Source organism: Poecilia reticulata, unplaced genomic scaffold (genome assembly GCF_904066995.2).
Source record: "Poecilia reticulata unplaced genomic scaffold, P_reticulata-male-v2 Scaffold_36, whole genome shotgun sequence".
Taxonomy (NCBI): domain Eukaryota; kingdom Metazoa; phylum Chordata; class Actinopteri; order Cyprinodontiformes; family Poeciliidae; genus Poecilia; species Poecilia reticulata.
The window spans coordinates 75,901-90,839 of NW_027675134.1; the positions used below are offsets into that span (position 1 = coordinate 75,901).

Below are 14,939 nucleotides of genomic sequence, written 5' to 3' on the forward strand. Positions count from 1 at the left end.
TGTTGTAGTTCTGACCTTCAGTCATTGTAGTTCTAAAGAGCAGCTCAACTATCGTGTGAGTGAGACACAAAGGGATAAACAGATTCTAACTGTTTGAAGCAGTTAGTTTATCTGAACAAAGCAGTCCAAACATCTCCATCCTATTCAGGATCTTTTAGAGTGATCCGAAAACCGTGTGAAGCATATAGTCAAGGGGGCTCAAATGCTAATGTTTGTGCTAATGTTAATGAACTGCCTTGCTGCGCAAGGCAGTTCACTATCCTGAGAAATAAATAACATAAAAAAGGCTAATATTATTGCACCGCCTACGGCGGTGCACTAACGCTAGAGGAATAGGCAGACTTTTAATTTGAAACTTTCAGTAAGCTTCATTTTAATGACCACGCTAATTCAATGTGCAACTTTGGTTTGTTTAAACCAGTCCCATAAAGCCCAAAAGACCAATAACCTGATGTGAAAAATGTCAGGGCTTTTATTTTGAAATTTTCAGGAAGCTTCATTTTAAATAGACACACTAATCCAATGTGTAACAGTGGTTTGGTTAATCCACCAATATAATGCCCAAAACAGCAAGTAGCTCTACATTCCAGCTCAGCCCTCCTCTGTAATAACTGAATGATCCGCCATGTTGTAGTTCTGACCTTCTGCTCTGCCCTCTGTATTAAGATGTTTCGCCATGTTTAGAACTACAGAGACCTTGTAGGCCAAACCAGCAGTTGCCATAGCGATCAAGCCTCTGCCAACTGCTGTGTGTGTGTGAGAGACACTTCATGCAACTTTGAGAACACCCAGTCACTTTTCATGAAAAAAGCAGTCTGTACGACCCCTTCCCGTTCGGGAACCGTTATGCCGATCCAAAAACCGTTTGAAGCATATGAGAGGGCTACTTGTCGTCTCCGATAGTCCTGTGATTCATATCTGTAGGTCATTCACAGGAATTGCACTGATGAGAGAAAAATGGTGTGTGGTGAGCTCAGTAAGTTTTCAAAAACCTATATTAAACACTGAGGGGGAGCGTCAGTTGGTCATGTCCCGTCACTTTGCTCTGAAGCACCTGGACAGAAAACCGTAAGCCCTAGAGAAATTTCAAAAACATTTTACCGGAGCAGACATGCGGTGCGATTTCCTGACCAACTTTCATATCAATAGCACAAGTTTTACGGCCATGAGAGCGATTTCAAAATTATTTTTGGGTCAAAATTCCACCCTGTTCCTCACTCTAAAAAAACGGCAGTTGGTGTCAGTTACACTCTGCGCTTCGGCAGTTGGAAATTTCGCTCGTTTTTCGCTTTTTACGTCGCCGTCGTAACTCCGATCCCCTATAAAAGTAATAGCTCCCTTCTCGGCATCGAGCCGCACGATTTGATACCACTTTTGTGGGTGGGCACGCAGCGGTACGAGCCGCATTAACGGTAATGGAAGAAAAATAAAGATATATACTAGAAAATTCCTGCAGAAATTTTAAAGGGGCATGCCAAAGTGTGCCCGTCGGCTTTGACGCAGCGTTATGATGTTAAAAATTAGCATTAATGCTAAAGAAAGCTGCAATGTAGTCAATAACCTGTGGAGAGGCAGAAGCATGTGGACTAAGCCCTACCTGCACCATTAAATATGTTAAAATGAATGCATAAGCTAAAATTAAATGCTAATATTAGCCTGAAGAATGCACATCACTCACATGTTGTCCATCATTGACTTACTCCATTCAGCAAGTAGTTCTAAATGCCAGCTCAGCCCTGCTCTGTAATAATTGAGTGTTTTACCATGGATGCAGACACTGCATCTGTCATTCAAGTTAGACACAGGTGGAGACAAAATTATCTCTTAATTCCTCTTTGAAATCAATAAAATATTTGTAAATGTATTTATCAGTGAATATGGTCACGTATAAAGGTATGTTAATGGACTTCATGACTGTGACAAATAAAAATTTTAATTAAAAAAAACCACACAAACGGGTTACAGTTTAAATATATATATTGAGCTTTTGTTAAAGATTTATACAAACTTTTTACAGTGAAGATTACAGTGAACAAAAATTACATCATTTAAAGAGTACAACAAATTTAATTGAAAATTTGATGCCTCTGCAATAAAAATATTTTGCTATTTTTTTATTTTATTTTACATGTGTCCTGTCCGGCCGTGTGGCACTCAGGGTTGTTTTCTGAGTGTCAAGGTGAGACCCAACAGTTTTACTTTCACAAGCGAAACATTATGGCTTCTGCCATAATGATCCACTTGTTATAAATATGAAACTATTAAACATATACATATATGAAAAGTATTTGAAACTATAAAAAAAAGTTTTACGTCTCTTTTCAAGCTACTTGATTTGATTAATTTCTATTTTCAGACATCCAATCTAATTTTACATATTGCTGTTTCTCCAGTATAAATGAAACTATTTTAAATATATACATACATGAAAAACTATTTGAAACAATATAAAAAACTGCTATAGGTCTTCTCCAAAGCTCTTTTATTTGGCCAAGTAGTTCTTCGGGATCCAATCTGGAGTGACACATCACAGACTCTGTAGTAAAAAAAACAAAAAAAAAAAGACAAAACAAAAAAAAAAACAAATTAATATACATGACATTTTTAAACATCTATTTGATTTATGAATGAATAAAGTAAAAATGAAACTTTGTTTAAACAAAGGTTTCAGATGATTAACATAGATAAACATCACCCAAGAAAAAAAGAGCAGACACACTGGATTCCTCCTATCAAAACTACATATACAACATCATCAATCTCAAGTTAAAATAAACAAAATCTGCAAATATATTAGCCTTAATTAGTCATGTACTTATCTGGTCAGATTGCACCACCTGGGACATCTAAAGAAACAAGAACTCCATCTTCTCCTCAGATTGGGTGAGTGTCCAAGCCCATGAGGTAGGCGAGAGTGTCTTGGACTAAAAATACACAGTCATTCCATCAATAGACAGCTATCATCAACAACAATGAAAAAAGTAACTACTTTTAAGGTTGCTACAATTTAGATACATTTGCTACATTTCATGGGCCTAACCTCCAGGTCTCGTTTCCTCTCTCTCTTCTTGGGCAGCCTCCAAAGGATCATTTCGCTTGAAACTACCTGCAAAACAACCTGCTAAAACAGACTAAAACTGGGAGAAAAAGGGTTAACTCCACCAAAACCAGACAAATTCTCACCATGTGGAGGGAGTCTAACAGGACAAATGTGAGTTTAACTTTTGTTCTGCTAGTGAAGTGAAGGTAACCACTAGGAGGCTGCAGCAGTAAAAATGCAGTGTGATTGGGGAGCGATGAAAAAAGGAGAGCTTTAATTAAATGACGCAAATGGTGACGAATAAAAAAGGAGTTTCGCAAAAAATTATCAAAGAAGGGCAACAGGTACTCTAACTGGATTAGAAAAATAAGGAAAAGTCTGGGCCACATTGAAGACCTATTTAAAACTATTTTTATTTCAAAATAGAACATAATATACATGTAGTAGCTGATTGTTTTATCTACTTCTCCCTGGTGAAATATTTCCAACAACTCCTCTGACAGAGAACCGATAAGTGTTTCAAGATCAGCCACTTTCGTATTCTCAAAGCTCAAAAACTTTCATGTGCACATACAAAACCTATTTATGAAGCCTCCTTTCTATGGAACTAAATAAGTACTAAAAAGATTCACAAAGTGTACAAGAATATTTGTAAGCCTACAGCAAAATCCACAAGCATACACCATAATTCACAAATGTGCACAATGAATAAACATATCAAACCCACTGCAACAATGATTTAAGAAAAACAATCCACAATGCCTTCTGATTGTCACATGTACGAAGGAAACAGTCAGATAAAGTGACATTAAAAATGAAGTGAGATCTTGACATTTTCTCCAAAAAGAATCCCATGTTATGAATTCAGGGTTAAGATGTACAGTGCTTACAAAGTAATTATACCCCTTGAATTGTTCCATACTGAGACATTACAACCACAAATATATTTCATCGGAATGTAATATGAAAGACCAAACTGAATCCCCCTTATGATGAGTGAGACCGTTTGATTCAGTGCTCCCTCACTCAGACACAGGTCACCGGAGAACACCCTACCATGCTTTTTTCAAAAAGGGGAACCGGATGGTGTGATCCGAATAAGCCTCCCTGGCAAGGTCTATTTGGGAGTCCTGGAGAGGAGGCTCCGTCGGATAGTCAAAAGTAGGATTCAAGAAGAGCAGTGTGGTTTTCGCCCTGGTCATGGAACACTTTGCGGGGGTTCTTCTGGGAGTATGGAGCACCGGGCCCTTTGTTAGAGGCTGTTAGGTTCCTGTGTGACCGGTACCAGAGTCTGGTGTGCATTGCCAGCAGAGTCAGACTCGTTTACTTGGTGGAGTCCCAACTCTCAGCAGAAATGAACCAAACTTACTGTCAACAATGCAGACCAAACTCTGGTATCAGTCACACAGAAACCTTACAACCCGTATCAAAAGACCTTGGATGTCATACTCCCAGAGAACCCCCCCAGAAGGTTCCCAGAGGGACACTCTCAAATGCCTACTCCAAGTCCACAAAACACATGTAGATTGTTTGGACAAACTCCCATGCATTCTCCAGGACCTTACAGACCCTCCTTTCCAGGACCCCAGAAAAGACTACCAGGGAAAAATCATCAGTGTTGTCTTGTGGATCAAAAGCGACCCATTGGCATGTTTAGCTGTACAATAAATATCTTAACCCTGGTGCGATAGTAACTCCTCGTTTACTCCTCTTGTCCTACGGGTCAAAAATGACCCACCCTAACAAAAGCCCATAAATAAAACAAATTGATACAATTTTAAATCCAAAATTTATTTTGCATGATGACACAATCTGTTATTTATTAATTCAATTAAGTTTAATTATTTTTTTCATCATGTAAAATTGTCTTTGAACAGCATTACACCTTTTTTTTCTTTTTACCACAAACCATATGTCATAAGTTTTCTTTTACACAGTAAAGATTTATTATCGAAATTATATAAATCTGAAGTTATTACTTCTGGATTAATTATAATGAAAGGGGAAAAGTCTTTTTTTTTGTCAACAGTTCACTCTTTTATAATTTATAATGTTGAAGGACGTTTTATGAGAGAAGTATTTTCAAAATTGATGTCCTAAACTATATAAAAGAATGAACTGTTGACAAAAAGTTAGATTGTTGACTTTTTTACCTTTCAGTATAGTTAATTCAGAAGTAATTACTTCACATTTATATAATTCTAATAATAAACCTTTACAGTGTAAAAGAAACCTTATGGCAGCTGGTTGGTCGTACAAAGAAAAGTTTAATACTGTTGGTTGTCTTTTTATGTTGTGTAACAAAAAAACACTATAAAAATGAATTAAACTTAATTTAATTGATAACAGATTGTTTTATCATGCAAAATAGATTTTGGATATCAAATTCAAGTAAGTTGCTTTATTTTGGGGCTTTTTTATTACCCATTTTTTGACCCGCTTTTTGACCCGTAGGACAAGGGGAGTAAACAGAATGTTACGATCGCACCAGGGTTAAATACTTGTTTCCCCCACTATATTTTTACATTTGTGGTTGTAATGTGATAAAATATGAAAAACTTCAAGGGACATGACTAGTTTTGCAAACCACTGTAGATGCAGCTTATACTAAAGTCAACACACAATATATAGGATTGTGGTAACTGTAGTAAGTCTGCAAGACACCCGACTGGACACAGTATTCTGGATGGGAGATGTAAATGTGATCAAGGAGAGTGCGTTTTTCTGTAGTTGGATCAGAGATAAGTTGAATAAAGCCTTTTGCTCTGAACAACTCATTGATGGATTTTTTACCAGGAGGAATAAGGTCCTCATTGAAGTCTCCTAATATAACAGTGGGCTTAATATCCATTGAATTCAGGCCATCCAAGAGGTTTTGAAGATTTCTTAAAAATGTTCCAAGATCATAACTTGGTGGCCTGTAAACGGTCGCGATGAGGGCTGTGATTGGGGAGTCCACTTTGACAACGTTGAATTCAAGATCTGTAACCTCGTTAAAGAATCTCCGTTCCTGCGGTTGGAGAAGACTCCGGCAGTAAGTCGCTACTCCCCCACCCTCTTTGGTAGCAATGTCGACTCTGTTTGAGTAGGAGACATGTCTGTTCCGTGAAAAGAAACAATAGCCCTCCAGTTGGCAAGAAGCTGGAACAGAAGATCCAAATAAATGAGTCTCCGTTAGGCATAAGATATCTGCCAACATAAGTTCATGATGTTGTTTCATGTCCTCAGAGTGACAGACAAGACCTTCGACATTGTGGTGGACAATTGTTAAAGTTGGACCCTGATGACCCGACTGAAAATTCAAGAGTGGTCTGGTGTGCAAGAACGATGCTGATCTCATTGATTCCATAGCTGCTCTGATGTTTTCATCAGCGTAGATCTTACCTTCATCGAAATCAATGATTTTAAGTCCTTCAAGAGAAGTTGTGCGACTGAGGGCCACATATGCCATTCCGGGTTCAAAAATCCGCTTCAAGGAAATTACCGCAGACTTCATGGTCATCCCTTGCACTTTGTGTGCTGTACATCCAAATGCCAACTTCATTGGAAATTGCCGTCGTACCACTCCCCTTACGCTAGTCTGTTCCTCAAATCTTTCAATGTAAACAATGCCGTCTGGTTTACCTCGAATCTTTTTTGTGTGTCCAGCTGTGGGATTATCCAGTTTGAGTCCAATTAACTTTACACTAGTCGCTCCATCTTTGGTACCGGTAACAATATCAGCAATGGTGCCAAATGTTCCATTTACAAGACCATCCTCTACATCCAAATTTCTTATAATCATTACCCTAAAACCCAAACCAGCCTGTATGCTGTTAGACAAGTCTCGTTTGTTACCCGCTATGCAACAGCCCAAGTTAATCATGTTTCCCGTCTTTGTAACCCTTTTGTAGTCCTCTGCCGGAATGTCAACTGTTACTGCACCTAAAGAGGCCACAACTGCTGCGTTATGGGTGTCCACCTGTTTGTTTGTAGCAAAAATGTGTAGGACATCCATTGGACACTCTTTGGGGTCAGTAACAGCTTGGATCAAAAGAGCCCTGTCATCCTCACTGAGCAAATCCCCTTTACCTTTAACTCTAATCCGGTTCAGGAGCTCTGCAAATGCCCTGTCGTCTTTCTGCCGCATGATTTCTGTTAGGCTGATCATCTGGAAATTCTCATTCCAGATATCAAGCACGCCATCCTCGACGACACAAAGAGGTTTTGCTCGTCCAAGGGGGGGCAACTGGAAGAAGTCTCCCACGGCCAGAACCGAGACCCCCCCCATAAACCTTGTGTTTCCCCTGATTTGTTGAAATCTCCAGTGAACATATGCAAGTAGGTCTTTGGAGACCATGGAGATTTCGTCAATGATTAAGATTTCCACATTGGAAAGAACTGCCCGCACTTCATCCAATGAATTTCCAAGTCCCTTGTACGGTGGTTTTAAACTCTTGGGCAGTTTCAAGATGGAATGTAAAGTCTTCCCCGATATGTTGTACGCTGCAGTACCAGTAAAAGCTGTGAGGAGCACAGTGGGCTTGGACATGTCACCAATGTCAAGAAGTCTAGGAAGCTGGCGCAAGAGCTTGGTTGCCTCCTGGTAAACACATTTGATGACATGAGATTTACCACAGCCAGCTCCTCCCGTCAAGAAATAAAAGAATGGTTCTGGGTCATCACCCCAGACGCGCTTCAGGCACCAATCGCGAATAGCGTAAAACACAGACGCTTGAGTCTCATTTAAACTCCTGTACATTTGTCTGATGAAATCAGGGCTCAATTTAGGAGCTTCAATTTTTGGCATGTCTGCACTGTTGACATCAATTTCGTAATCTGGAATAGGGTCTTGTTCTTCTTCTTCTTCCATTGGTGGTCTTTCAGCAGCGCATTCCAAACGGTCCAACTCAACCTCGGGTGCAAAAGTGTTCCAAGCGTTACGAACCGGGCCTTGCTTTTTCAGATCTTCCATAATCTTGTCAATTTTCTTACCTTGCCCTTCATACCTTTTGCGGTTGAAATCCACATACCGTTTTACCTGATACCTACCTCGGGAACCATTGTTGTAAAAGGCTTCGTAGGTTGTGTGTTCCTCGTTTCTAAGGTCCTCATCTCTTCTGTGTGGAAAATACAACTTCAGAAGTCGTCGGTAAAACTTTTCGGGGGTTTTTTTCTCAGAGAAACGAGTAAATCTAATGACTGCAGGTTTGCCCATAGTTCTTTTCTGGATGTATCCTGCATCATTAAGGAGGGGAATTGCATTTGGCCCTTCAATTTGATTACCATATAAAATCCTGTATTCTGACGCAAATTCTGCCAGGCACATGTGTTCAAATTCCAGCGTTTGTGGTCTGTTGAGATATTTTTCTGGCAATCCTGTCATCCAAACATTCTCCTCATCTGGGGACATGTTCACAAGTTTACTCATCGGAAGGCTCATTTTCATACCGTCTTCATCTGTTTGAAGAAAAAGGACACTGCGTGAGGATTTTTTTAGAGGTAGGCTACAAGTGCGCGCAACAGATTCTTGAGCACTGACCTCTCTCTGTTTTGAATAAGCCTGCATTATTTTTTTCATCTCATCGCGTTGGTTCACATTGGCCGTCTTTAAATCATCAACAACAGACTTGAGGAACTGTGCCATTTCGTGCTCTGGCTTTGCTATGTACGACATCATGTACTCAATGCAGCTATACTCGTCAAGCACATACTGAATGTCCATGTTGGCATTCCATGCCCGCAGAAGATCAGGATTGTATGCATTCACCCAGCTGTCTTTGGGATCACGTTTCATCATTACCACCATTCCAGAAGTCAGAGCATCAACATGGCCATTGTACTCCACTTTGGTCATGTTACAAGCATGGAGTAACTCTTCTAAATCCCTGAAAGATGATTTCTCATCCTTCAGTAATTCCCTTATTGGTTTCAGTTTCTTTTTAGCCTCTCTTTGTAGGTTTGAGATGAATTTTGATCTGGATTTTTTGGACTTTCTCCTACCCTTTTGCTTTTCTAGCTTTGGTTTTTCGTCGTCATTTTCCAGATCAAAGTCGAATACAGGCACCGTGATTCTGGTGCGTTCCATTGGTAATTTGGGGAATCCAAATCGGCATTCAACATTACCTTTTTGCATGATTTTGAGTGCTTTTTGCTGTGCATTTGAACCTCTGATACAATTTTGTGGAGCTCGGGATCTTTCGTCTCATCAGGCAACTGACAGGATATGTAACGATCTATGAACTTTATCACTTCATCGCAACATGAGGGGTCTTCCATTTCAGGTGTGTCCTTAATCCATATTACAGCATGTATATGGGGTGAACCCCTTGCCTGAAATTCCACGCGATAAAAGTAATCCTCAACTTCTCCAATGGGATGTGCAGGGGAAAGAATGAGGTCTCTAAACAGTGCGTCCACTCTCTTTTCAAACATGCGCATGACAGTGACAGGGTTGCTCCTAAGAATGTCACACTTTGCATTCCAGTCAAGTTCAGAAAAACTTACCTGCTCTCCATGTTGACCTTTGATGGCCTCAATGACCTCTGGCCATCTCATTTCAGCAGCAGAGAAGGTGCAAAAGAAAGTGGGCTTTCCAAGTTGCCTCACCATGGCGTGCAAATCACGTAATCCTTTCTCCCAATAAGCGGGACTTCCTCTTAATGGTTGCATGAAGCGAGTGGCCTCTTTGTTCTGGATTAGTTTTTCCAACTCGTCTTTGTCCTGTAGCATTTTGCTAGAAATGTTTTTTCCATCTTTGGTGCTTGGTTTCCCTTTCCTTGTCTGAATGGACATACTATTATTGGCAATATTAGTTTCTGTAACAAACTGAGCAAAGAAAAGGTAACTCTGGTCTTTTGCAAACCGACTATCTATTGAGAAGAGACGCACGTTGAAATACATACTTGGAGAAAGTTTAACACGGCGGGATTCATCTAACGTGTTTATTCCAGTGGGGAAATGTACAGGATACGCTTTGGCTTCAAGTCTTGGAACACTGAAGAAGGAGATGGGCTTGTTCCCCTGGGCTGGCGCAATGCTAAAAATTCCCTTTCCATAAGACAATACTTCCTGTGCTATGTCAGGAGGCTGCATGCAAGTGTCCAAGATCAGACCAGGTCGAAGTGCCTGATGCTCTGCCCCTATGTGGTCAGGTTGCTGGTCTGCTGTTGCTGCATCCATTTCAGTCTCCTCTGCATGTGTATCCAAGTCCTCAACTGGCTGGTCCTCCTGGAAACCCTCAAATGTGGCACTTTCATTTATACTTACGTCTTTGTAATCGGGATGACTCTCTTTAAGCTTGCTCAGTCCAGCCAACACATTTTTCATGTTGACTGTGTAAAAGTATTGATAACCTTTGTACTTAGTTTTCCTCTTCAGCTTCACCTGTAAAAGCTGTGCTTCCGCACGGGGCCTTGGAAGACTGTTTACAACAGTTTCCATGTCAGAAGGAACACAGACAACTGCTCCATGTATTGCCCTTTGCTGTCCCTTGGGCAAGGAAACAATTTTTGCAAAAGGTAGAATTTTTGCAATTAATTGCCTTTCAAGTACATTCAATTCCGCAAGCTCTGGGGGAACAGGAGCTAAGAGAAGGTTATTGGCAGCAGCAATCGATGGCATCTTTCCCCTGCTTAGGTGGCTGTCACACGTGTAGCAGATCCACTCCCCTGTCCTCTCTTTGGGTACAGAACATGGAGTTGAGCAAGCAGATTCACACACGTGAACATACGTACCTGTTAGACAATCAGCTACTACACGCACATTCTTGGTATATTTATCTCTTTGACAGTGCTTCACTTGATTTGGGAAAAGAGCTCTGTGACACACGGTGCAAACATATGTGGGTCCATTTTGAATGTTCTTATAAAAGTTTTGTATTGCAGCTTTCATTTCATCACTCATCAGAGGGCGTGGGGTTTCAAGGGAGAAGCCTACATTTCTTTCGTATTTCCTTCTGATTCGCAAAGCATGTTGTAATTTGAGTTTTTTGGAAATTGCCTCCCTTGATAGCCTAATTCTCCTGTTGGCAGCACATTTCTTATTATGTTTGAACCGATAATCAGGCTCTCTGTGATACTTCTCCTTCATATAGTCAATCATAATTTTTTTGTGTCGGCTTCTGAAATCGGGATCATTTCTGAATCGTTGCCTTATACGCTCACTCATAATTTTTTTGTGTCGGCTTCTGAAATCGGGATCATTTCTGAATCGTTGCCTTATATGCTCACTCATAATTTTTTTGTGTCGGCTCCTGAAATTAGGATCATTTTTAAATCGTTGCCTTATACGTTCACTGATAATTTTTTTGTGTCGGCTTCTGAAATCAGGATCATTTCTGAGTCGTTTCTTTTGACGCTCGCTCATAACTGTTTTTTTTTCGGCTTCTGAAGACAGGATCATTTTTGAATCTTTGCCAAATGTACTCACGCATGTATTCTTTATGTTTGGCTCTGTAGCTAGGGACGTAGTTGTATCTTAAATGTACATAATTTTTTCGGGTCATGCAGAATGTTGCATCTAATTTGTATCTTTTGTTGAGCCGATCCTTCCTCTCTGCCTGTTTAAGAATGTAAGTTTTTTTGAAGGCCTGCAGTTTTTTGGTCCTAAATGTTGGAGATTTTACATATCTGTCTTTTCCATATAAACTTTGTTTTATTTTTGTTTCTACATGCTGTCCCTGCTGTGCTTTAACCCTGTACCTAATCTTTCTTCTCTTGGCTTTTGGTGCTTTTGACACATTTGGAATGGTTGGAGCCGTCTCCTCTAATATGTCTGCAATTTTCCTAAGCCACGGAGGCATTTTCTCTTCTTCAGAGGTGCTCTCTGGATTCAAAGCAGTTGGACTTACTTCTGTGGCTACAGGTGAAATGTTCTGAGGACTGTTGTCATTGTCCCTGACAAAACATACTGGCACAAACTCATAGGTGGCATTGGGGCCGCGGTTTCGAAAGAGTTTCAGTAGATGGTTGACCATGTCAGACAGATTGCAGAAAGTCATCATTACTGCAGTTCCACTGGGGTGCGGCAGGCCTGCTGAATTTCTTGAGTGGGAATCAAAAACGCCAAACCGACCACTTCTGTCCCTGAAAACTGCAATGCACTCTGGAGTCACCAAAAGAAAAGCATGGGTGACATTTTCTGACAGACATTCCAGTTGCAGGGCAAGAGGCAAGCCCAATTGTCGAGATCCCTGAGGGCTCCCGCTACGAGCAAAAACATGACCTACTCTCAAACCAGTGGTGTGTACTGCATAGATGTTTCCATCTGTCAGTACATGGTCAGGCATCTCTTCAAAAGTCAAGTGATTGTCACGAAATGTTCCATCACTGATCAGTTGCTGTTTAACGCCGGTATAAAGTTCATCTCCTTTTTCAATCACTCTGTCAAGCAACACTGTGTCAAACTGCAACCCCTCATTGTGGTAAGCTAAAAATGTGAGTGCCATGCATGTGCACTGGTGATTACGGGAAAATGCAGCATACCTCCTGTCGGCCTGGGAATGTGTAGCACTTACCAACAGGACAGGTGGACCGCTGATCCCGGGTTCCAGCGCAGAAGCCTGTAACATAAAAAAATAACATTTCAGTATTTATACAAATATTCAACTAATGACTACCTACCACCACAGGCCTGTTGTAAACAAGTTATTTGCAGTTTAGAAATCAATTATTCTGATGATCAATAGATTATTGAAATGAAATTTTAATAAAGTAACATATTGGTAAATACCGTTATTAAAGCAGTTTTGGATCAGATTACAAAATAAATTCATGTGTTCACATTTGTGCATCTCAAATGAACTTTTCTGTACTTTAGAAATTAATCTGTAACATTGGCTAAGTTTTTTAGCAAAAAAAGTTTTGTTTTGAAATTATTCTAGATTCAATAAAAATTAAAAAGGCACACAAAATGAAGCATCACGCCCACTAAGTAAAAATTGAAAATATAATTTTTTGATATATAAACTCACTATTCACAACCATTTGTAGCTTTTTTGCTCATGTGAGTGAAAGGATCTTTTGCCCCTTTGTCATACACAGAACCACGTAGGCCAACTTTTTACACATGTCGCAATGTTCCACCCATTTGTTGTGACTGAGATGGTAGGAAGGAGTTACCTGGCAGCTCCCATCCCGGACATGGTCCTCTGGTGGCACGGGAGAGGACTCGGCAGGGGCCTCGACGTCCATCGGGGGGACCGGTCTCCGTGCCTCGCGACGAGCTGGGCTGGTGGTCTCTCTCGGCGCTCCCTCCATCTATAAATCAACAGAAGCCCTCAACTTGGTGCAAAGTGAACATACATCTTAAAATCTGTGATATGTTTTCTGAAACGGTGTCACACCTGCTGCTCCACCGGACTCAGCTTGGAGGGATCAGAAACTGGACGACGCCTCGGACTCGCCTTCTAATAAAAAAAATATATATAATTTTTAAAACCAATTGTGGCACATCAAAATCACATGGTTATTTAAAAAAATAGAATAAAATACCTTCTTCCCCTTCGGAGAACATGTAGGTAGCGGAGCGTCACGGCCAGACGCAGGAACGATCCGGTCCATCTCCTCCAGCAACGCTGGGCTGAACCACACAGGATTCGGGGGGATGGAAGAGTCCAACAGGTCTCCCTATAAAATAAAAGAAATAGCTTAAAATAGATTCATTTGTACATTGAGGACACAACAAGTTTTGCTTTGAGGAGAAGAAAATCATACCTGTTGGTCAACCATCCTCCCAGTGATGTGTGGACAGCCATCACCACCCTGGACCTCACGCGATGTCTGTAAACATGGAAAAATTATTTTCAGTGGCAGCAAACCCTCTGGGTCCAGGGTATACATGTATAGTAATTGTAATTACACAACCTTAAGGGTGTAATGTTACAAATTCTTTTTTCATTTGGAAACACTTATTTCACATACACAAGTTACATAAATTTCAAGTTGGAAATTTTTTTTTATTTTTATTGTGAGCTCACAAAGATTTACTACCTTAACTCCTGGAGCTCACCACAACTGGATGCTGCTTACTAGCTGCTTGGGGAGTGGCTCTTCTTCATCCCCTGGTGATCGACTCCTTAAGGCTGCGCAGCGCCACCATTCCTCAGGTTGGATCTCTGAGTAGCTGCCTCTAAGCCTGTCTTGACCTCATCTTACCCTTTATGCCTCTGATTCTCTAGATTTCTAATACAAATGCCATCGTCCTTATCATCATCTTCACAATCTTCACTGTGCCTCAGACTCTTTTTGCAAGTTTCACTTTTTTGTCTTGCAGTTAAAAACAGACCACCCCTGTATGCTGCACATTTATTAGTCACATAATGCTTTATGTACAATAACCAACTCTGAGTGTCTAAGTTTTTTCTTGACTCATTTATAGATTTATACATATTCATGTGTACTCTAGTTATTTCATTTATTAATTTTATATTTAGTCAAATTATTTAAACTACTTAACAGTAATGTATACAGTTCTATAAATTTTATATTGCTTATGGTTTCATTTCCATTTACTAATATTAACACCCTGGACAAATTACCTTTTCAGCAAATAAGCAATTTCCACTTGGGCATCAATAAACTACATTTTATTTCATAAACCACTAAACTACATATTACAAAATGTGTTTGACAGACTTCTGTCACACCAATCAATATCACAATCTCCCCATTTTTGCTGTTACTCCGGTCCAACTTGTCAGTCACTCTTTTCGTCGTTACTTGGACAACTTTCCCCAGTTTCTTAAAATACGCCTAATTATTTTTTAAAGATGTGAAATTTCACATAACAGAGGGACGTCATGTAGCACTTCATATTTTATGTTTGTAAGCTAATTCCCTTTCACATTTTCAAAATGCCGGTTTTTAAGATATACCTGATCTTCTGGGGAAAAATGGCTTAATTATTTTAGCCTAATTCC

General features: G+C 40.1%; 1 protein-coding gene and 2 long non-coding RNA genes across 5 annotated transcripts in view; all 3 read right to left on the reverse strand.

Annotated features, from left to right (window-relative positions):
* Positions 1 to 14,939, reverse strand: part of LOC145550364 (uncharacterized) — a 59,812-nt gene that overhangs the window by 4,341 nt on the left and 40,532 nt on the right. The window lies entirely within an intron of this gene.
* Positions 1,960 to 10,609, reverse strand: LOC145550355 (uncharacterized). Its single transcript, XR_014086258.1, has 2 exons — positions 3,041 to 10,609; positions 1,960 to 2,924 (listed from the first exon to the last, which is right to left on the reverse strand). It is a non-coding gene; the product is annotated as an uncharacterized LOC145550355 (long non-coding RNA).
* LOC145550353 (uncharacterized) lies at positions 10,628 to 14,881 on the reverse strand. 2 transcript variants are annotated; one of them, XM_081604355.1, is made up of 5 exons: positions 13,735 to 14,881; positions 13,513 to 13,647; positions 13,365 to 13,427; positions 13,141 to 13,278; positions 10,628 to 12,581 (listed from the first exon to the last, which is right to left on the reverse strand). In XM_081604355.1, exons 1-5 carry the CDS (start codon positions 13,858 to 13,860, stop codon positions 11,352 to 11,354), a joined length of 1,692 nt encoding a protein of 563 aa, XP_081460481.1. In that variant the 5' UTR covers positions 13,861 to 14,881; the 3' UTR covers positions 10,628 to 11,351. The 2 variants fall into 2 exon arrangements, with proteins under 2 accessions (XP_081460481.1, XP_081460482.1); XM_081604356.1 differs by lacking the exon at positions 10,628 to 12,581 and having other exon boundaries at positions 12,639 to 13,278.